This window comes from Plutella xylostella, chromosome 29 (genome assembly GCF_932276165.1).
Source record: "Plutella xylostella chromosome 29, ilPluXylo3.1, whole genome shotgun sequence".
NCBI classification, from domain to species: Eukaryota; Metazoa; Arthropoda; class Insecta; order Lepidoptera; family Plutellidae; genus Plutella; species Plutella xylostella.
The window spans coordinates 3,664,727-3,685,309 of NC_064009.1; the positions used below are offsets into that span (position 1 = coordinate 3,664,727).

Here is a 20,583-nt window from a genome sequence, read left to right on the forward strand (position 1 = left end):
CTGTTCCACTTTCCCCGTACAATAGCTAAATAAAATGTCATCGAATTTGCAATTTGATCAGTTTCGTGACTAATTGCCGCATAGTTTACAAATGTCTACGTAATTACGGTCTTCGGGCTTTAATTAGAAAAGTACATAATTATAAAATACCATTATAAATTACCAGTAACTCATGATTTAGCTTATCGCTAATTTGCAATTGTGCATTATTAAGTCTTCGTCTTAATTAGCTCAGTTAACAATGTAAAGCTAGTAAGGGTAATGCAGAATTTAAAATCTACCTAAGTGGATAAAAATAAGTAACTTGTGCAAAAAAAGAATACATCATCGACATTATTTATTATATAAAAATACAATTAAACATTTGGACCTAAGTGTACCAATTTAAATTTAATTTACTTATGTAAATTAAATACAATATTTATATTTAATGTACTTACTTTTTAAAACAATAGTTTTATAGAGCTTAGATATGAAGCTTTATAAAATCTTTATAACAAGCTTATCTGAATTATAGTATTAAGAAAACTAAGTACCTAAATTATATTAACATTTCACTCAGGTAGTTAACATTAGGTTAAATTCAGGTGTTATATTTTTGAATACTTTATTATTAAGTATATTATGTCCATGCAGTGTGCGGCGTTGGCCCACTGTGCGCGGCCGTACCTCCTGTTACCTGGCACGGTCGTCGCCCCCCCCCGCCCCCCTGCCCCGCGCTGCAGGCTCTTGAATTTTTAACCATAACGCCAGCCATACAGAACACAGAACACATTCTCTATTCTGAATTCAGTTTTCGAACACTTTAAACTTAATGTGAAACTAACAATTCATGTGCCAGTTACAAGCTTAACGAAGCCGTCTTAATTTCAAGTGCGAAGAAAAGTAAAAGTTCTTCAGATATTTGGTTAAAAACCGCTTTCCCGGTGGTCGGCGGACTGAGATTGAACCGAGACCTACAGGTTCGTCACTTTTAATAACGTTTAACTTCACCTCTGCAGTTATACTTGAGTTAAAGTATAAAGCCTCTATCACTTTATTTATTTATTTTAATATTTTATTGTACACAAAAACATAAATACATAACAATTGATTCGATCGAATGGCGTAGTGGTTAGTGGCACTGACTGCTATGCCGAAGGTCCCGGGTTCGATTCCCGGCTGGGGCAGATATTTGTTTAAAGACAGATATTTGTACTCGGGTCTTGGGTGTTGATATTTATATTTAGTATCTATCTATCTATGTATTTGTGTAGATATATCAGCTGTCCGACACCCATAACACAGGTTCTGCCTAGCTTGGGGTCGGATGGCCGTGTATGAGATGTCCCCAAATATTTATTTATTTATTGATAAACACAGTAAAAGCATACAATACAGCTTACTCTACATAATATTATATAGGTAACTAGCTGTTCCCGCGCGCTTCGCTTCGCCTTAAAAAGTTTTCCCGTGGGAATTCCGGGATAATAAGTAGCCTATGTTCTTTCCCAGGATCTAGACCGTATGTATACCAAATTTCATTCAAATCCGTTCAGTAGTTTTGGCGTGAAAGAGTAACAGACAGACAGACAGACAGACAGATAGACAGACAGACACAGTTACTTTCGCATTTATAATATTAGTTAGGAAGTTAGGATATAGGTATGTATAGGTACCTCTTGCCTCTATCTATACATTCTTTTGAAATATATTCGTAAGCACCTACTAGGTAACTTATTAATCTACAGAGCCTCATTTAAATTAAACGACCAATGGGAATTTTGTGACAGAGTATTTCTCTCGCTGACTGCAAATGTTTCAGTGGGTTCGAATCCTGGCTGGGGCAGATAGTTCGCTCACATCCGCCACTCTCGTTTACCTTGTTATAAACACACACACACACACACGCCTTGTACCAATGTACTCCCTTGCGGGGTAGGCAGAGGTGCATTGCTGCACCTACTTCTCGCCAGAGTGTTCTGTTAGTCCCAATGTAATAGGGGGCGGGCCTATTGCCATTTTACGGGCACATCCAAGACCTGAGAACAAATATCTGTGTTTAAAAAAATATCTGCCCCAGCTGGGAATCGAACCCGGGATCTTCGGCTCAGTAGTCAGTAGTCACCTTGTTACAAGATGTACAATATGACAGAATAATTTTTAAAAATAGGTACTAAAGTACTTTTTTATCCTTATACATTAACCAGACCTTTATCAATGTATTGTATTAATACGCTAATACAACATAGGTACTTTATACAGTATAATATTATGTATTATGGACTTTATTAAGTACTTACAGTATACAAAGACTGTCTGATCAATTCGCATCTTATTGACTTAACTATTTAATTTTAACTTAACTATAAGTATGTGTAACTATTTCATAAATATCAAATAATATTATGCAAATAAATATATCTTGAATCTTGAATATCTAGGCATAAATTATTAGAGATATTTCTGATTTCATAATAAACAAATGACCTACTATTCCAAACATGATCGTGTCAAAAAACCTTCAAACTTGACGGAAAAATCCTACTAACAAATTCAAATAATAAATAAACTGTGAGCAATAATATCGTCCCAAGAGCTTTAAATTTAAATATTGCACGTGTGTTGAGTTACATGTAAATACTTACACATTTATAGATCGTGAGCTCATAGAATATGATTCGACTGAAACGATTTTTTAAACTCTTGATACAATAATTAATTAATAAGTAGTTCAATTCTGGAAAAACTAATTCAAATTTTAGTGCACAAAAACCTTGTTTAAAATTTGAGCCTACCAAAAATTTACTTGTTGCTAAAATACTATCGTTTTCTATTTTTATTCCACTCATCATCGTAGTATACCATTGACGAGCCTGCTGTAACTTTTTTAACAACAGTCCGAATCCTATTCTAAGAGCACATGGCTGCAGAATAGCTTTAATAATCACGAAGTTAGCAACAGGTTAGCATTGGTGCTACGAACAATCATTCTATTGGAGTCAATTGAATACATACCAACTAGACAGCACTCAATTCATACTCGGCCTTCCACGACAGACCTACATACATTACATGCCTCGTTTTCACGTCAGTCGGTTATCTAAGCTGAAGTGATAGTGTATTGATAACAGCGGTTAATGTGATTAACAAGAAATTAAAATTTTCATTCCCGTGGTCGACGTTTGACGTTATCTTTATCAAGTGTCTAGCTGTTTTCTGGTAAGGTTGTTGTTTTTTTTTATATTGTTTAATTTTATTCTGCGGTTCTTGTACAAAGATTGATGTTTTTAATTTAATTTATAAAGTACGTAGCTGTTCTCCTTATCTGTCGTCTAATCTTAGAATGATTCAGTTGAGTGCCTGTAGGTAGTTAGGTACTTAATCAATTATATAAAAAATCCTGCCGAGGTAAATTGTTTATGATTTTCATAACATTGTTGTGAATTTTAATTAAGACGGTGAGAAATATAACTGTGAATAGTTGGTAATTAATGTTACAAGTCGTCTGTCTATACAATTTGATGATCATGTTATGATATTAGGAGATCACAGGTTAGAGAACATGAAATTTTTATGAGGTCCACAATAGGCTATAGGATTCCTGTTGTGTCGTGGACTTCGGTAGGCAGACATAACCAAATTAATTTGTATTTGTAATAAGCTAGGTGATTTGTTGTGTAAATTAAAAATAAGCATTAAGTGTATCAAATTAAAATTACAATGTAAATTCTGAAAATCTCTTAACTTCTGAAAAATAAACAATAGTTTCTGTAATTTTTGGTCATTTAAAATGAGATGTAAATTAACTTAAGTAAGTATATCTAATGTGAGTCCTTTACATTACAATAGTAAAGTAATAGTAGATATCGAGTACCTAAAAATAGGAGAGCGGTGGTAGCTCAGTCGGGTAAGCGCCCGCTTCTCATGCCAGAGATGCGGTTTCGAATCTCAGCGCTGCCGCTGACATGTACCAATGAGTTCTTTGAATTTAAGTACAATGTATACCATCGCTCTTACGATGAAGGAAAACATTGTGAGGAAACCTGCATATCTAGATAATATGTGAACCCACCAACCCGCAGTAAAACCATCATATACCTATCACATTCGTTTATAACCCGATTTTGTCCTATAATGCATAAATAAGGGCAATCGTGCTTGTGTAATTAATTGGGTTGCATGCATACATTACATTATCGCTCCTTTAGTATTTTCAATACACCTATTTATTATGTGTTTTATACTTACTGAACGTATCTAGTACCACCGTTCCAGTCCCGAAGATCGTCCCACGCTATGTTTGAATGTTTGTGGCCTCACTATAGTCTAACCCGACTTCTACTACAGATAAGACCCACTCACTGCATATTCTCTAGGCCCCAAACCCAAAAAGACTGTCGAGATTGCCCTACAAGCGGCACTACAGCCAAATCCTTATTCTCAGGCTTGTTTCCTCAGAATGATGACATCCATTCCTTGTCTCTGGTCGCAGGGCTCGCAGGCGCGTGACGTCCCCAGCCACCATGAGTCGGCTGGCGGGCTTGTTCCGAGCCTCGCTGCAGAAGCACCCCATCCTCACCAACACCGCAGTTTACTTTACCTTCTACTCGGCAGCAGAGACCTCGCAACAGACTTATAATAAGTACTTTACGGTATGATTTGGTTTTAGTTAATTTTTATTGGAATTCGTAATGGCTTCAGCCTACCGTAGATTATACACAATTTCGAAAATTGGTATACTTAATAAAAACTAAAAGAGACAAAAAGATCCTGGCAGCGGTGGGATTCGAACCCACGCCTCCGAAGAGACTGGTGCCTTAAACCAGCGCCTTAGACCGCTCGGCCACGCTACCGATGGACGGGAGAGCGAAATTTCACAACATTATCTATGACGTTCTAACTATTCCTCACGTTATCAGTCAACTAAATATAAACATGTGAAGGAGTGACTGAATCATACATTACGTGCTACTGTGATGTAATTGGTACGGAAATATACTATGTACAACACATGAAGGGTAAACAAATAGGTAAATGTTGAGAACATTTTGTTTGACGACAGATCAGTACCCTATAGGTACCTATTGGTAATTGGTATGGTACACACAGCTACACACAGAGGAAAAAACTAAGTAATTATAAATATCTTCATTAATATGTTGCCCATAGTACCTATACCGGTCTACCTACATAATATAAGTACTTACCTATCGCCTATAGGTAGGTAGTTAGTAAGTACATTAAACACCCTATTGTATAGGTACTGAGGTCATAGGTTCCATGCCGCACTTAAATGTAGTGGCATCAGCACACTGAAACATTGCATTGTTACAATAAATGATTGTAAAATTTTATTGTGCTATCCTAACTATTACATAATACACAAATTATTCGTTGTGGGGTTTGTTACTTACTGAACCTGGTTCACCCAAATGAATCTTCGACGCATATTCCCTAATTGTGTAATCTTTTTTTTTTCAGGCTGAAAAGCCGGACTATGACATCGCTACAGGAGCACGCATCGCTTGTGTCGGTAGCTCCATCTACGCTCCGTCGCTGTATTACTGGTACTAACTTGTGTTACTTATACGCTTTTATTTTTATTGGTTATGTACGCTTACAATTCTACTGTGAAACGCTTACAATCTACCTGTAATAATACGTAAACTCTCTGTACATATTACACTTTCAGTCTTATTAGTTATTAGGTGCCCGTACGCTGTATTGATTGCTACTTGCTTGACATAGGCCTGAAAATTTAACACAGGGATTGTAATTTTAAAGACTCAGTTCTATGTAGTAAACTAGTAAATGAGGGTTTTCATGAAGAGACATAGTACAAGATATCAGAGCTATCATATGTTTAGAAAGTAACTGAATCTATCATTTGAAATCTACTGTAAGTAGGAACGGTAGGTTAGTGTTACTGTAGTGTAGGCTGTACGTACGGTGAACCTAAACCTCTATTTTACCATTTCAGGTACAGATTTTTGGACCGAAAGTTCGTGGGCACGGCTGTCAAGACGATAGGAAAAAAGGTTGTTTGTGAACAGTTTTTCATGACTCCCATCCTATTGGCTGTATTTTACGGACGTAAGTTATTTTCAGTCAAACTAGCGAGCCCTCTTCCCTGAAAATCGCGGGAAATACCCCCCGCCCCCCTTTTATTCGTATGAGAAATTCATATCATCTGTTAATCAGAAAATAACTAACTGCAGATATCAAGACAGTAATAACTTATGCTATTCTCCGTATTATAGTATTAAATCCAACTTAAAACTCTATTTATTTTCAGTAAACGCCATCCTAGAGCAAAAAGAGGACCTATTCAAGGAGTTCCGAGAGAAGTACCTCATCTCACTGGCAGCGAACCAGGTGTTCTGGATCCCGGCCCAGACGGTCAACTTCACGTTCATCCCCTCACACCTGCGCGTGGTCTACGTGGCCTCGGCCTCCTTCATATGGATCAATATACTGTGCTTCATCAAGAGGAGTAAAGTCAGCGATGGTGGTGAAAAGGTTGAGAAGAAATGAGGTGGTTAAATAGCGTAAAGAGTTGAGTTGAGACAGTGAGGCTTGCTCTTCCACTTTGTGTGAGGTTGTAAATTTAATGCTTCATAATAGGGATAACAGTAAATACCTATACCTAGTTCAAATTATTAGTAAGTAAGCATGTGTAAGTTTAAATTTAACTGGAGCATTCACACTGTGCCATTCCTAAAAGTGAGATATTTTTAAGGAAGCTTTTGTATACTACGAGCATTTATTTTTCATTAAGTATACCTACTTATTTGTTGTTAAACATGTTGTGTTGTTGGTTATGAATAAAAACATAAGTATACCATAGTATCTATCCTGTTTTTTTCTTTAATTTAGCTACTTAATATTGTAGATCGGTATATCAAACCAGGTTATGGCCAATCCTAGCTGGAGTAGCATATCGACTAATAAACCCTTTCGGACCATTATGTTGTATTTTATGTAATTTTGGCATTGGCAATATCAAATATCTACCAACACTACACACTTACCATCGCACAATTATTATGTGACATATTAAAATTAATTCAATTAGATCTACAATGTCTAGAGTAAGGCTTCTTTCGTACGCAAGAGGATATATTCAGTTGCAGTTTAAGCCTTTCCTACAGTTAAGATTTAGACGTGTGCAGAGAAAGTGCGTTCAATGGAGTTGTGTCTGTTAAGTGTTATAAAACTTATAAAGTTATAGCCATGGAGGTTTTGGTGCTAAAGTGTTATATGGACGATAACTTTAACCATTCGGATATAGCTTATGATGTTCCTTTACATAACTCTACCTTCAATGACAGTAACGTTAAAGTGAGCAAGGCAGCTGAGTTTGGAACATTAACGGGGATAGTGATAGCTTTGGTCATCAATTTTATTATAAGTTTAGAGGTAAGAGCAGGTTACAGCATAATTATATTCTTAGGTATAATCTATGAACATCACCCCGCTATTAATAATTTTCTTCTATTTCAGTACCACAACAAAATAAGTGATCCGCTACTAAAAATAAACATTAATGAAATCTTGCGCGTTAAAAATGTAGTGAGGACAATAGCGTTAGTGATATTAGTAGCGGTAATGCCTGTAGTTTTAGCAATATTATTAGTAGCATCTCTTTACAAACTAGTTTGTTTATTAGTACTTCGACAAAACGATAAACGATTTGTGAAATTTTTGGACAGTTTTGATGTTTTCTGGAGTCTAGAAGACGACGTTTCTAAAAGCATAATTAATGTTCTTGGAATTATCGAATCTGAATCACCTCAAACATTAGTTGACAATATAAAGGAAAAATTGGAAAATCTACTATTGCACGAAGAAGCTGACAAAATATTTTATAGGAGAAATGAACGATATGGATTCTACTACTGGCGTAAATTTAGTACAATCGATATCAATGAATATGTCCAAATAATTGATCAGCCTGATGAAACCGTTTTGAGCATGTCAGATCTAGAAGAGCTGATGGCTAAAGTAGCAAAGAAACCATTACCTTACCATGATGAAGGCTTATTCCAAATATTGGTAACTAAAAATCATTTAGCTAACAATGATATTAATGATAATATGAAACAAGAATATGGAATTATATTCAGAATACACCATTCAGTCGGTGATGGAGTGGCTCTCATAGATTTTTTATGTAAAACCTTGGCTGATGAAACTCAACCCGACACCGCTAATATGTTCAATTTCCGTGAAGCTTCAACAGTAAACAGCAATGCACCCTCGGATTTAATGGAAATGATACGAAAACTGTGTGAAATTCCTGTCTGTTTCGTCGATGGCATCGTTCGAGAGGCAGACGATAGTTCTCTACATGGACCCAAGTTGTTGGGTGGAAAAGTTTTCAAGTGGACGAAATCAGACGAAAACCTTTTCTTGAAAGTTAAAGAAATAAAAGATAAAGCGGAAGGCCTCCATTTCTCGGATGTTTTGGCTGCAGCGTTGTCTGCAGGTTTGCATACATTTTTCTCCAAGGTAAATTCATTTACGAACATCGTCGTTACAGACGTAGATCCACTATTTAATCTCTATTTTGTGTTTCACAGACGATGACGGAAGTCCCCGAGACGGTGGCGGTTGTGTTACCAGTTAGATTCCCCAAGCCCACGACAGTTGACCGCAGACTAGATTTGAAGAATGATTTCAGCGTCACCACATTGGATTTACCAACAAAAACGAGGGATAACATACATGATATTCAAATCAGGTGTCGTGAATTACGTAAAAGCGCTGATCCTATTGTAAGTGTTCGAGTAGGTAGTCGTGCATGTGTTTAAATCCTGATATCTACTGATACTCTGAATTTGTCAGTATGTGAGTAAACCACTATCTAGATGTCTAGATTTTTTTAGGTAGTCTAAGCGCATTGCACTAATCCACAACAAGATCGCAAGCGCAACCTATATGTATCTCATGAAATTATCAAAAACTTATTATAGACTTTTCGTAATTCTTACAGACCAATTACTACTTTTTGAAGCTAGTAAGCGGCGTGCTTCCTAGGCAACTTCTGCAGCCATTGCTGAATAGTAGCCAGGCCACCCTGGTGTTCAGCAACATGCCCGGACCAGACCGCCTCACCATATGCGGAGGAAACTTGCTGAAACAACTCGTCTTCTTCGCACCTCACAAAGGAACTACCGGTATGATGTATCACATTATGCGTAAGGATAAGCAACTCAATTTATAGCGCTGAATTATCTCGCTCGACGTTATTAGTAGAGCGCTATGCTGCTTGTCTATTGCGAGAAGAACGTACTCCAAATCATTTCTTATCATTAGATCATAAATGCGTAGGTTATTTGAATTGGTTTTTCTTTCACGACCGATGTGTAAAAGGAAATCAAATCTCTTACTTTGACACGGTTGGTCTACCTGACATCGTACTAGACCAAAGTATACAAAAATCCTTTAAGTCTGTACGATTCCATGTACCTAATAAGTTTCATTTCATCTCAGGTCTCGGAGTAACGTGCCTGCACTACGGCGGGGTGCTGCGGTTCGCAGCCATGGCTGATGAGGCCCTCGTGTCCAGAGCTGACGACCTGGATCTGATACTGGAGGGAATGGTGGCCGAGGTGAACAGACTGCACCGCCACTACGTCACTAGGGGATAGTCGAGGCAACCGTTGTCGGCTAAGCTGTGGCATTTCAGTAAAAGGTAGGCTTTGGGTTGTTGGAAAAAGTTATCAGATCAACCAGTCAGGTGATTGTAAATTACGCCCTTCAATTGATAGAGTAAAGTCTCAACTTTTTTTTCTCTGCATTTAGAGTAATTCAATGGCCGGGTCAGTTACGAAATTCTATGGAGTTTGTATGAATGTATTAATTTTTAAATTAAAATCTTCGATTCTTCAGTATTTAGGGTATCTAATCTATTTCCCCTTCATGGCCATAGCCATGGGGAACTTTGTACAGTGTACAGTTCAGAGTAGTATGTTTAGTACCAACATTAAAATATTATCTATGTTTCAGGTATGGAGATCGTCAGCATCAGCCGATTACTGTTATCAAATTAATAATTTGAGTATTGAATTAAATTAGGCACTTCTTATTTAGTCTATTTTCAACTGTCGTTATATTTTTATATAATTTATTTTAATAAAGATAATTTTAAAATTCTAAACCTTTATTTCAATTAAGCAACAAATGAAATCCTTACTACAAAGTACAAACACAGAATAATAACTAATTACAAATAAGATGCAGGAAACCAAATGACAAAAAAATAACTAGAAATCTATTAAATAACGCTTAAAATTACGCTCTCTTTAAGTGCTGTGTTCAGATTCACTCTTCACCCGAGATGGTCGTATATCCCAGTCGTAACTGTTACTTTTCAGTAGCATATTTTCCAAATAAAGTCGATTACATTTTCTTATCTACAATTTATAAGTAGAACATTATATCGTAGGTAAACACAAGATTGTTTCAAACTATAAAAACTCTAAGGTAAGTAAAAAAATGCTAACATCATGATTAAAGCATTAGATGCAACACTTTCGCGACCGCGCTGTGGACTCAGAAGATTGACCCGCTGACCTACCGTCATGTCACTTTATTTTAAGTACTTAAATGCTAATAAGATGCTTAGGTATGTTGGTCAGGTCAACTTAGGTCATCAAGTTTACCAGTATGTAAATACGCACGAAAGCCTATTTATCGCACCTTTTATCTTATTTATTGGTACGTCGTCGCGTCGTTCTAATATGTAATGTGTGGTCACCCTGGTCAATCAGCGACTGACGATGTCGCTAAATCTGCGTACACACCGGGCCAACGAACGCCCAACGAACGCCCAACGAACGCCAACGGTTATCCCAACGATGGATATTTATCATACATAATACAGGGCAGATTCCAGCAACGAAGGGCAACGAAATCCGTTCGTTGGCCTTCGTTGGGCCGGTCTGTACGCAGCTTAAGACTGACTGTTGCAAAAAGGTTATACCTAACCTACTGTTCAAAATTTCCCCCTGAGTCACGCCCTTTCGGTTTAGTATACGCTTTTTGCCAACACCCTGCATAGTAGCTCTAATAGCCCTAGACCTAGTATTAACAAAGCTAATACTCACACACCTCGGCCAGTAGCACGGCTTGCGTGGCGTCGCGTTCGGCCGCCATCTTGCGTGCCAACTCCGCGTCCAGCTCGAGCCGCGCGCCAGATGCTACGCGCAACATGCCGCGTAACGCTTCCTGCAGGTACTTGATCTGCTCTCGGTAGATTGCTCTCTGTGAGGGCGGAAGGAGGGTATGAAGATAGGAAGTATATCAGAGGCCTTCGGGCAGCTTGAAAACGACTGAAAGTCGGGTTGTCCACTTTCCCGACAACTCTCTCAGCACAAGCTTGCTTGTGTTGGTTGGGATCCACCAACCCGCACTAGGCCAGCGTGGAGGACTAGGCCGAATACCCTTCCTTGGAAGGAGATCCGTGCCCCAGCAGTAAGGGACTTGATGGGTCGTGATGATGATGATGATGTACAGTGCTTACCTGGGCATGCCCCCGTCTCCTCAACTTTAAGTACTTCTCGCCGACAGTGAGCAGCGCTTTATTAGCGCTCGCGCAGTGCGCCTGCGCGGCCTCCACGCGCTGCCGCAGCCGCTGCAGCGCTTCGTCTCGAGCGCTTAGAGCGCTGCATCGCTCGTCGTACGCTCGGAGAAGCGCTTCGTAGCGCTTTGATAGCTCTTCGTATCTGAAAGCGATGGGTTATGTTGAAGAAAGTATGAAGATAGGTAGCTATGCTTCGTTCACGTCATCATCACAAGCACAACCCATCACGTCACGACCCCACTGCTGACATAAATAAGGTCAACCGGGGCCAAGTCGCCTACGGGGCTAATGCCTCGAATCCATTTTTCTTCCGAACCTCATACTTTAGAACTACTGGAGTCATCTGCTATCTATCTTTGGAACTCAAACTTTTACCACTGACCAAAAGATGTCGTATCCGAAGCAATTTTCTTAAATAATTTGCCATTTTAATTTTTTCACCTCTTTTGGCCACCTCCGGTTTCCTGACACGTTTTTTTGAATCGTTCCAAATGTGTGTTTGTTTAAAAGAATCTATGTTTCCTAACTGTAAATACTGTTATTGTTTTGTTGCTTTACATATTGTATTATTTTATTGAAATAACGTAAGATTCGGACACGATATGCAATTAAAAATTTATAGGTTTAGCTTTTTTTTTGGGGTAAATGCCTCTGGGCTGATGGGGTTATTGCCTCTATTGCGGTGCAATAGCCCCATTTCCAGAGGTTCTAAACATTTTATGTTATGATAAATGTATTTTATACACTCACAAGCAATGAAAAAGTTCCAGAGACATTAGCACCAAATTACACCTAAACGAAAAATACTAGGTTAATGACGCCTTCTGCAATATTGAAGAACATTTAACAGCGTATCGAATTAACTTTCTTAGATTGGTAATCCAACTTAAACGTAAATAATTTGAATATGAATTAAACTAAATGTTTTAAAAAATTTGCGTCATTTGGTGTCGACATTATAAGGTTGTTAACACGGTATATAGAAAATAATCATATAATAAATAATAAATAAAAAAATAGTCATATTAACTGAATGATCTCACTTGTTTTGAAAACTCTAAATAGTTTTGTAATGATTTAAATTCCGTCAGACTCTAAAAATGGTATACTTACTAATTTAAAGTTGTGGTTTGATTGCAAATTATAAAAAATATGCCCTTGTATGCTTTTATACTTTATTTGTTTTTGTCATGTAAGTATTTATACTTTTTTTAAGTCCAATAAAGTACATAAATAAAATGTTGAGCACCCCTGGAATCTTGGATGGGGTAAATAAGATAATAAGATAATAAACAAGAAATTAGGGTGTGTAGGCGCCATAGCCCCGAAAATTTTTGATCAACTAATTCTCCTTAACTAAGCGCAGTATTTTGTTTACAAGCTAATAATTATCTACGTTAATAGTAAATCTATACATTATATATACTTAAACTTGTAAAAAGCTCTTCCAAGCACACAAAACTAGTGAAAGAGGCATTAGCCCCACTAGGGGTTATTGCGCCTAAAAATCCCATTTTTTGTAGAAACGTCGTTTACACGTAGAAGATATTTAAAATTCTACAAAATTGCATCAAAAAATGAAACTAGATAAAATTTCCTAATATGTATCACAAGTTATAGCTTAATAGGGCGTATAGTCTGTTTGTTATGTTCAAATGAATATGAAAGTCAAAGTATTGTGGCGCAATGGCCCCGGTTGACCTTACATACTTAATAAATTAATAACATAAATACTTAAAAATAAAACCGGCCAAGTGCGAGTCGGGCTCGCGCACAAAGGGTTCCGTAGCAGCAAATACAGTTAAATCAACCTATCTCAAAAACTACAAGAGATACTTTGATCAAACCAAAAATCGTTGAAAGAGTTAATTAGCATGCATCACCTCTATTTTTTTTAGAATTTTATACCCCGTAGTTATAAAAATAGAGGGGGGGGGGACATACTTTTTACGACTTTGAGAGCTGATATCTCAAAAACCGTTCACTTTAAGAAAAATGTTTTTTAGAAAACTTTATATCATTTTAAAAGACCTTTCCATTGATACCCCACACGGGTATGTACATCGAAAAAAAAAATTTCATCCCTCAGTTACATGTATGGGGGGCCCCACCCCCAATTCTTTTTTTTACTATTTAGTGTCATATTTTTGTAGCGGTTCATACAACACATATTCCCATCAAATTTCATCACTGTAGTACTTATAGTTTCCGAGTAAATCGGCTGTGACAAACGGACAGACGGACAGACGGACAGACGGACATGACGAAACTATAAGGGTTCCGTTTTTGCCATTTTGGCTACGGAACCCTAAAAACAAGGTTGACACTCACTGATACTGCAGACACACGATGCTCATGGTCGACCACGACTCGCCCACGTCCACCTGACTCCTCGACGCATTTGCGGTTTCTGTGGGAATACAATGTAAAGGAACTTCCTACCTACTGTACAATGTAACCTACATACATGTATGAACCTTGGTAATCTTGGTATCATCGTAGGTACTTATAAATAATACAAGTTACCTACGTGGATTGAACTCTTTTCAACATAAACACTGATTCTATACTAATTAATAGTAGATGAGTAGAGTGGTATCGTTGGCAATTCTATAGGCACATCAACAGCAGTACCTACACCTTCCTACGTAGACAACATTACGAACTACCTACCCATCCAAAAATGATTGGAAAAAACTACCCACCAGTCCTAGCACAAGACTCTTTCTCCCGCTCTACCCCTTCATCCCGGCTCCCGTCTTCACTGTGTGAATGACTGTGCTGAGACCTGCACTTGAGCAGTCTTCGCTCATAGCAGTGCGACTTCTGGATGCTTCGCTCGAGGTCGCTCAGGATGCTTCGGGCGTTCTGGAGGCCGTGCACGAAGTTCTTTTGGGTTATTACGTTCACTTGTTTCTGGGGATTTTGGATTACGTAAGAGTTAAATATTATTATGCCAATAGCGGTGAGAAGGTATGGCTAAACGTTCTCTTACTTGTAGCTTGTAGGTAGTACCACAGTAGTACTATGATAAGGTAAGTAAGTATACCAACGGTAAGGGTAGGTTACTAATACTTCCCGAATCTTTCTACCTAGGTAGGGTACTTCATAGAAAGAAAGGATAGCTACTTACAGGAATATCATTGATCACAACTTGCTTATTGTTCATACGATCAGGGTTGTAAAGATTGTTCTGTAAGTTTGCACCTTGCATTAGTACCTATATATTTATTATAGTTTAAGAACAGCGAATACAAATTGGATAAAATATAGTTTATAAATAAACAGTTGTTATAAAACCACCAAAATACTTTACCATAGACTAATATTTACCAAAAAATCACTCATTCAAATCAAAAGTCAAGGCAAATTTTGTAGTCTTTGAAGCTAGTTATTATTCTGATTATGCCAGATAGACGGTGGTCGTGGGTGGTGGTGACTTATTCTTATACCTCGTTTACATTCAGTAGTGAGGTATGTAAACACACACTCCTCTCGATCCTGCTGCAACAATATTTACGGAATTATTGCTGGCAGCGGCAGGGGCTGAATGTAAATGAGGTAGGTATTACATAAGACTATTAGACCATTAGACGCTTCTTGTAACTTGACAAGAACCCCTTCCAATAGTTGGATCCATGTTGGATCACTCACACTTAGGGTTGGGTAGGGTAAGAGGCGTTATGAAGTTTGTCGGGCCAACGAGTATGCTTATAAATACAGTATTTAGGAATCACAAAAATACACAGCGAGAACATTATCAGATGATTTATTCAACTACAACAAAAAGCATAACTTTTACAACTAAATCAGTCTAAAAATATTCTATCTCCTGCTACTAACTACATTGACTCAAAACATTTCATCTAAAAGGATAAAAACTATAACTACCTCTTCACGTGCACTCATCATTTTAATCAGAAAAAATAGAACTGTAGCATAACATTTCGTAATAAAAGTATTCAGAGGCACCAACGGCAAAAAAGTTTGTACATAGGTATACATACTTTCAAGTAAAAATAAACAAGAAACTCGATTTGATGTAGGTAGGTACTTATACAATATTAATATTATGTATAACAGTGGTTGATATTTCATCAATAAATCCATAATTTCCGATAGTACCCCAACCATGATTTCACACATGTAATGTTGTCATTATGATACAGTCATGGCATGGTACTAAATATATTTTTAAACAGTAGATTTTAAAAAAAGTACATAATTAATTATTTTTGATGATGTTAAAGAATATACATATACCTATTTTGGTTGATAAAATATCTTATAACATTCCTTATTGGAATGTCTCACATAACACACTATAACAGTAAATATTAAAATACATAGGTAGGTACAACACAATATAACATATAAAACAGAACAATGGAACCAATATTCAAAAGATAACTTGGTGCATAGATCATGCTGACACCTTTTTATTGGAAGACTATTATTGTTTTGACGAGATGAGTAAAACAGTAAAACACTATAATAAATAGCATCCTCTGAAGATAGTGGAATCAAAGGAACCCATAGTTTATAATGGCATAACCAGGTCATGTACAAAATACAAACTAAATTCGGTTTTTTAAATATGGACATTTTACTATTCTATTTCAAGTCACATATTGGCAAAAACTTATTTTTACATACCTGTTTATGTACCACAGCAGGATGTTAAAGAAAAGTTTAAGGCGTTCCAATGGTCTTACTGCAGGGTGGCAGCACTGTCTATATGAAAAATAATGTGTATTTGGACATATAGTAAACTTTTCACCAGTAGCGTTTACAAAAATGGACAATATCATAAATTGATAACCATCAGCTAAAGTACAAGCAGTACTTACTGATAACAACAAGTATGTATATTTGTAACAATAATAAAATTTTGTAGGTAAACGGCGTAACTTTTAACATTCATAACTAGTACATAATTATATTCGGACACCAGTTGAAGTGAAAGAGAAGATAGGAGATAGAAACTTTTTGTAGATTATCTAATCTTACTTAGATCCAAGCCATAGAAAAGGAAAATAGCGGAAACAAGTAACTATTACTTATAATATTTTTGCAAATGTATTGAGAAATTATTAACAGTTATTAGGTCATTATTTATGTTTCATTTATGGGAACGGATTCTGTTCATTAGTTATAAATTACTGTGGTCTATTAACTATGTCTTTAAAAAATGTAAAGGCCACTCTTATTGCATGTATTTCACTAAACACTACACACACTGTATGTGCAAATGATAATGCATTTACACAATGCGATATACATAACTATTATGTAATATTGTGATGATGTGATTGTGATTATTCATTCTTTGGCAGCATTTTGCTTATCTTACTCTTAATTATTTTATGCGAATTCAATTAACTTACAGAATATTGGTTTTAGAAAATGGTTGTGATCGGAAATAAATTTGAGCTTATGGCCATTTTTACTTTATACTTAATTAGTACTTAATATTGTTCACAATCAACTACACATTACTAAATTCTTAAATTTTATTGTGAGGAACCTTGTTACACTGCATGGAGACCTATAAGGGGTAATGAGCCTGACATTTTAGTAGTCAAGGAAGTTTCTCCTGATAGTACTTAAAAAAATGTTTTTCCTGGAAACGGTTTGCTGAAATTTGATATGTTTCAGGCTTCTAAATAATTGCATTTGTTTAGAAAGCTGATAAACGATACATGCCTCTGATGTACAATATGGTTTAGTAAACCCTGGATAAGATAGTCGTATACTAGTGTTTACTTATAATTGAGAGATATGTATTAACATTATACTTTGGTCAGGTTTGTCTTCAGGTAATACTAATAATTACTAGAATTAGTTATCAATATGTATGGCAGAAACCTAAGAACTTTTACATTGAGATCAAAGTCGCACACAACAAGAATTTACTAAGCACAAAGTGCAACAGAGGCTTTTAAAATTTAGTAACTTACAGTTGATTGTGACTTTTGCTACCGAATTGCTTGTTCTGTCATTTGTCTACAAACTGTCGCGGACAGTCCGCTCCCCGCTTTACAGGGAGTTGGTGATGTTCTGGAAGAGGCGCTTGCCCCACCAGGTCTCCAGGTCGAAGGGCTTGAAGTCCCGCAGTGCGGGGCTCGGGGGCTCGTCCTGGTAGAAGACCACGGGGCCCAGAGCTGGCGATGAGCTCCCAGAATCTGGAATTTTACATTGTTGCTATTGAGTCATGTCATTTCATGTTTGTACTTATAAATATAAATTTGTAGTTTGAAGTTGAGAGTTGACAATGGACATACAAAGTAGTGGCATCCTCATCTGGTCTTAATCCTTATCAGGTTAATAATTTAGATTTCAATTTTATCTGAATTAAAGCTTTCAATTTCATGGCAGAAATAATAGTGATAAAAATTCTATGTTCTTAGTACCTAGTATGTTAGAACCTTACCTATTGTACTTGTAGGTGATGAAGGCTCACTTTCTCCATATGCTGTCTGAACCCAGGCTGTAAAAATATAAGTATTGATATTTCTTTATAAACTTAACTAATATAGAGTAAGGTAATGTGGGCATGACATAGGCGGAGCACTCTTTGTAGATAGGTCTATGTCAGTGTCCACAATCAAGTTCTTACAAAAGGAGTCCAGCACCTGCCTCTGCACCATTCAAGAGGAAAATTCAATTTGGACCATGTAAGCAGTGGATCGCTATCCTACATCAATCAATAGGATATTTATGCCTGATAATGGGGTTGTTTAAAAACACATTCTGTTACATTAATTTCATACTTACTTTCACTTATAAATCTAATAATTTCCTCATGTTGTGGTGTTATAACATGATGAGGTATTCGCTGATGAACTGTCTTTTTACCATTTGAGTGAAATACAGGTCTGGGCATGCTGAAAAAGAAGATAAAAATATATCACTTATCAGTGTCCAAGGTATACTCACTGAGATTTCAAATCGAAGAAGATTCTATTTAGAACACAACAAAATATATGATCTGGCTTGTATCATGTAAAATTACGAATTCATAGTAGATTCAGGTAAATATTTTACCGGAAATGGGAAACTGGTGAGGAGGTTATGTAAAAATACTGATGAAATTACTGTGTAATATTGTCACAAAACAAATACATACTTGGCGATTTCACCATTATCAGATTCTGAAGACTTCCTGTTATGGTCTTTGCGACTATCAAGCCTCTCTAAATTTTGAGAAAGACCTGAAATGGAAATTAAAAATGTCATATGATCACAATTTTTTAACATTATCTTGCACTTATTTTAGTATACTAACCTCTACGGGTTTTAGCTACAATTTTGCTGGGCCCTTTAGAAACTGTGTACATTGTAAAATTTAACTAAAAATCACAGTAATTAAAAATACAAGATCAAAATCAAAACGAATAGCCAAAATTAGCGAAACTTTGTATTGCACTGAGTACGTTCATGTAGTAATATTTGAATAAAACAAAAAGTGTCAAACGTAAGGTGGTCTATGGTTGTCAAGTGAAACGTTATTATCTTAAGCTCTGTGTATATTGTATTTTGAAAAATGTAATTTACTATTCTTGAATTTTGAACTTAAGTTTAAGCGAGGCTGAGCGACGCAGTTTGGAGTATTTTTTTCATTTTTACAATAGAGTAATGTCAATGTTGCTAGTTATTACATTCCTTATTTTGAGGTGGCATTCTACATGCTACATGAACGCAGTCGGTCACAAGTTCTACATTATTCTGAGCAAATTATTTTGAACTTGGCTTTTGCCGCGAATATTCTTTATCACTTTCATGAACTTACATCCAACTTATTCTTATTGCATTTTGAGATTAGCTCGATGTTTCTACTTACGTTTTCGGTTGGTTAGGCTATTAATGTACTTCAATAATATTAATTTGGTGCTATAACTAGTTATAAGTTAGTCACTGGAACTTAAAGACGACTGGACTTAGCAGACGTAGACGTTACTGCAGTTAGTAGGTACCTACCTATGAGATCGACTATCAAAACACACAACAGAAGGTCTTTACTTATCTAGGATAAGATACGTAGGTAGGGTGATTGGTTATTAGGCTATTGGTTACAAATGCATTAGCTGTACTTTCATATTGGAGACTGGATTGCTAATAAGTTCTTAACTAGCAAGAAAGTCATTTTTTGATATTAGGTAAAATCGCAGCAGGATACCCTTGATAAGGTAATTTCAGGTCATACGGGGAGAGAAGTACTTATTTATAAATTTAAGGTTATGTTACCTACCTCTGCTGAGCTTATAAGTATAACTTTGGTACAACGCATTCGAACCAGAAATGTCACTCTCATTGATTTCATGTCTACCGGCCAGTTCCACTCATCGCACCACCTGTTCCGGTAGACGAATATGTAATTTGTACCAGCCCCGGTAGCGACGGCACATGTCAACTGACCGTCACGAGCGTGACGCGACGCGACGGTCCACTTCCTTCGCTTCCTACCGATTGGTCATTAAACGTACTTCCTCGCCGCATTAGGCCATTGGGTCTGCCCGCCGGAATCAGACAGTAGTGGAAATTGCTGGAACCGCTGCAGTACAGTCAACGATGTGTAGGTACGGTGGCCTGCGCCTAACAGTATACAGGCGGAGTTTTTAAAATAGCGATCTCAAGCTCACATGCTACTCAAGCACATCCACATAAACACCACTGCTACACCCATCACACAAAACACGTCCCCGGATTTATAACAGATGTTGCTGGTCCCTTCATCATCAGGGATCGCTATTTTAAAAACTTCGCCTGTATACTTTTAGCCGCAGGCCACCGTACCTGTAATGACAAAATAGTCAAAGATGTGTACTTACCTGAAATAAAAAATCTAGGCAGGTAGGTGAAATCATTCTTGTAGATACTTGCCTGGTTGGATTATTTCAGGTACATTTGAAATTAGTGCTTATTTTGCTATAGGTACTAGGTTAGGTTAGGTTAGGTTAAGTGATCATTACATAATTACTTAGGTACTTATGTCTAATAAAAATATTTCAATT

General features: G+C 36.8%; 4 protein-coding genes and 1 non-coding gene across 7 annotated transcripts; 2 read left to right on the top strand and 3 right to left on the bottom strand.

The window, feature by feature from the left end:
• Positions 1-763: 763 nt before the first annotated feature.
• Positions 764-6,831, top strand: LOC105396131 (mpv17-like protein). Of its 3 annotated transcripts, none has more exons than XM_038119198.2 (5): positions 764-962; positions 4,475-4,634; positions 5,464-5,549; positions 5,963-6,075; positions 6,278-6,831. In XM_038119198.2, the coding sequence occupies exons 2-5, from the start codon at positions 4,506-4,508 to the stop codon at positions 6,514-6,516; spliced, it is 567 nt and encodes a 188-aa protein (XP_037975126.2). In that variant the 5' UTR covers positions 764-962; positions 4,475-4,505; the 3' UTR covers positions 6,517-6,831. The 3 variants fall into 3 exon arrangements, with proteins under 3 accessions (XP_037975126.2, XP_037975122.2, XP_037975118.2); XM_038119194.2 differs by lacking the exon at positions 764-962 and adding an exon at positions 3,015-3,206; XM_038119190.2 differs by lacking the exon at positions 764-962 and adding an exon at positions 3,016-3,201.
• Trnal-aag lies at positions 4,754-4,835 on the bottom strand. Its single transcript has one exon. It is a non-coding gene; the product is annotated as a tRNA-Leu (tRNA).
• Positions 6,832-6,948: 117 nt separating the features above from the next.
• Positions 6,949-10,120, top strand: LOC105396619. Its single transcript, XM_048631631.1, has 6 exons — positions 6,949-7,401; positions 7,486-8,493; positions 8,565-8,759; positions 8,978-9,161; positions 9,478-9,679; positions 9,994-10,120. Exons 1-5 carry the CDS (start codon positions 7,216-7,218, stop codon positions 9,633-9,635), a joined length of 1,731 nt encoding a protein of 576 aa, XP_048487588.1. The 5' UTR covers positions 6,949-7,215; the 3' UTR covers positions 9,636-9,679; positions 9,994-10,120.
• Positions 10,121-11,416: 1,296 nt separating this feature from the next.
• On the bottom strand, positions 11,417-14,898 carry LOC105396120. Its single transcript, XM_048631755.1, has 4 exons — positions 14,703-14,898; positions 14,275-14,485; positions 13,901-13,979; positions 11,417-11,711 (listed from the first exon to the last, which is right to left on the bottom strand). The coding sequence occupies exons 1-4, from the start codon at positions 14,781-14,783 to the stop codon at positions 11,417-11,419; spliced, it is 666 nt and encodes a 221-aa protein (XP_048487712.1). The 5' UTR covers positions 14,784-14,898.
• A 424-nt stretch (positions 14,899-15,322) lies between these two features.
• On the bottom strand, positions 15,323-19,018 carry LOC105396108 (MAPK regulated corepressor interacting protein 2). The gene is made up of 5 exons (XM_011568097.3): positions 18,858-19,018; positions 18,699-18,783; positions 18,347-18,456; positions 18,003-18,059; positions 15,323-17,754 (listed from the first exon to the last, which is right to left on the bottom strand). The coding sequence occupies exons 1-5, from the start codon at positions 18,907-18,909 to the stop codon at positions 17,609-17,611; spliced, it is 450 nt and encodes a 149-aa protein (XP_011566399.1). The 5' UTR covers positions 18,910-19,018; the 3' UTR covers positions 15,323-17,608.
• Positions 19,019-20,583: the final 1,565 nt, after the last annotated feature.

Bases quoted from the DNA above. Each gene is read 5' to 3' on its own strand.
- LOC105396131 (XM_038119198.2), top strand. From the start codon at position 4,506: ATGAGTCGGCTGGCGGGCTTGTTCCGAGCCTCGCTGCAGAAGCACCCC. The intron at 4,635-5,463 runs GTATGATTTGGT...TTTTTTTTTCAG, and splicing joins CTTATAATAAGTACTTTACG to GCTGAAAAGCCGGACTATGA. The intron at 5,550-5,962 runs GTACTAACTTGT...TTACCATTTCAG, and splicing joins GCTCCGTCGCTGTATTACTG to GTACAGATTTTTGGACCGAA.
- LOC105396120 (XM_048631755.1), bottom strand. From the start codon at position 14,783: ATGCAAGGTGCAAACTTACAGAACAATCTTTACAACCCTGATCGTATG. The intron at 14,486-14,702 runs GTAAGTAGCTAT...CAAAATCCCCAG, and splicing joins TTGTGATCAATGATATTCCT to AAACAAGTGAACGTAATAAC. The intron at 13,980-14,274 runs GTGGGTAGTTTT...GTATTCCCACAG, and splicing joins AGAGTCTTGTGCTAGGACTG to AAACCGCAAATGCGTCGAGG.
- LOC105396108 (XM_011568097.3), bottom strand. From the start codon at position 18,909: ATGTACACAGTTTCTAAAGGGCCCAGCAAAATTGTAGCTAAAACCCGT. The intron at 18,457-18,698 runs GTATGTATTTGT...CTTCTTTTTCAG, and splicing joins GATAATGGTGAAATCGCCAA to CATGCCCAGACCTGTATTTC. The intron at 17,755-18,002 runs GTAAGGTTCTAA...GTAAAATTCCAG, and splicing joins ATCACCTACAAGTACAATAG to ATTCTGGGAGCTCATCGCCA.
- LOC105396619 (XM_048631631.1), top strand. From the start codon at position 7,216: ATGGAGGTTTTGGTGCTAAAGTGTTATATGGACGATAACTTTAACCAT. The intron at 7,402-7,485 runs GTAAGAGCAGGT...CTTCTATTTCAG, and splicing joins ATTTTATTATAAGTTTAGAG to TACCACAACAAAATAAGTGA. The intron at 8,760-8,977 runs GTAAGTGTTCGA...TAATTCTTACAG, and splicing joins GTAAAAGCGCTGATCCTATT to ACCAATTACTACTTTTTGAA.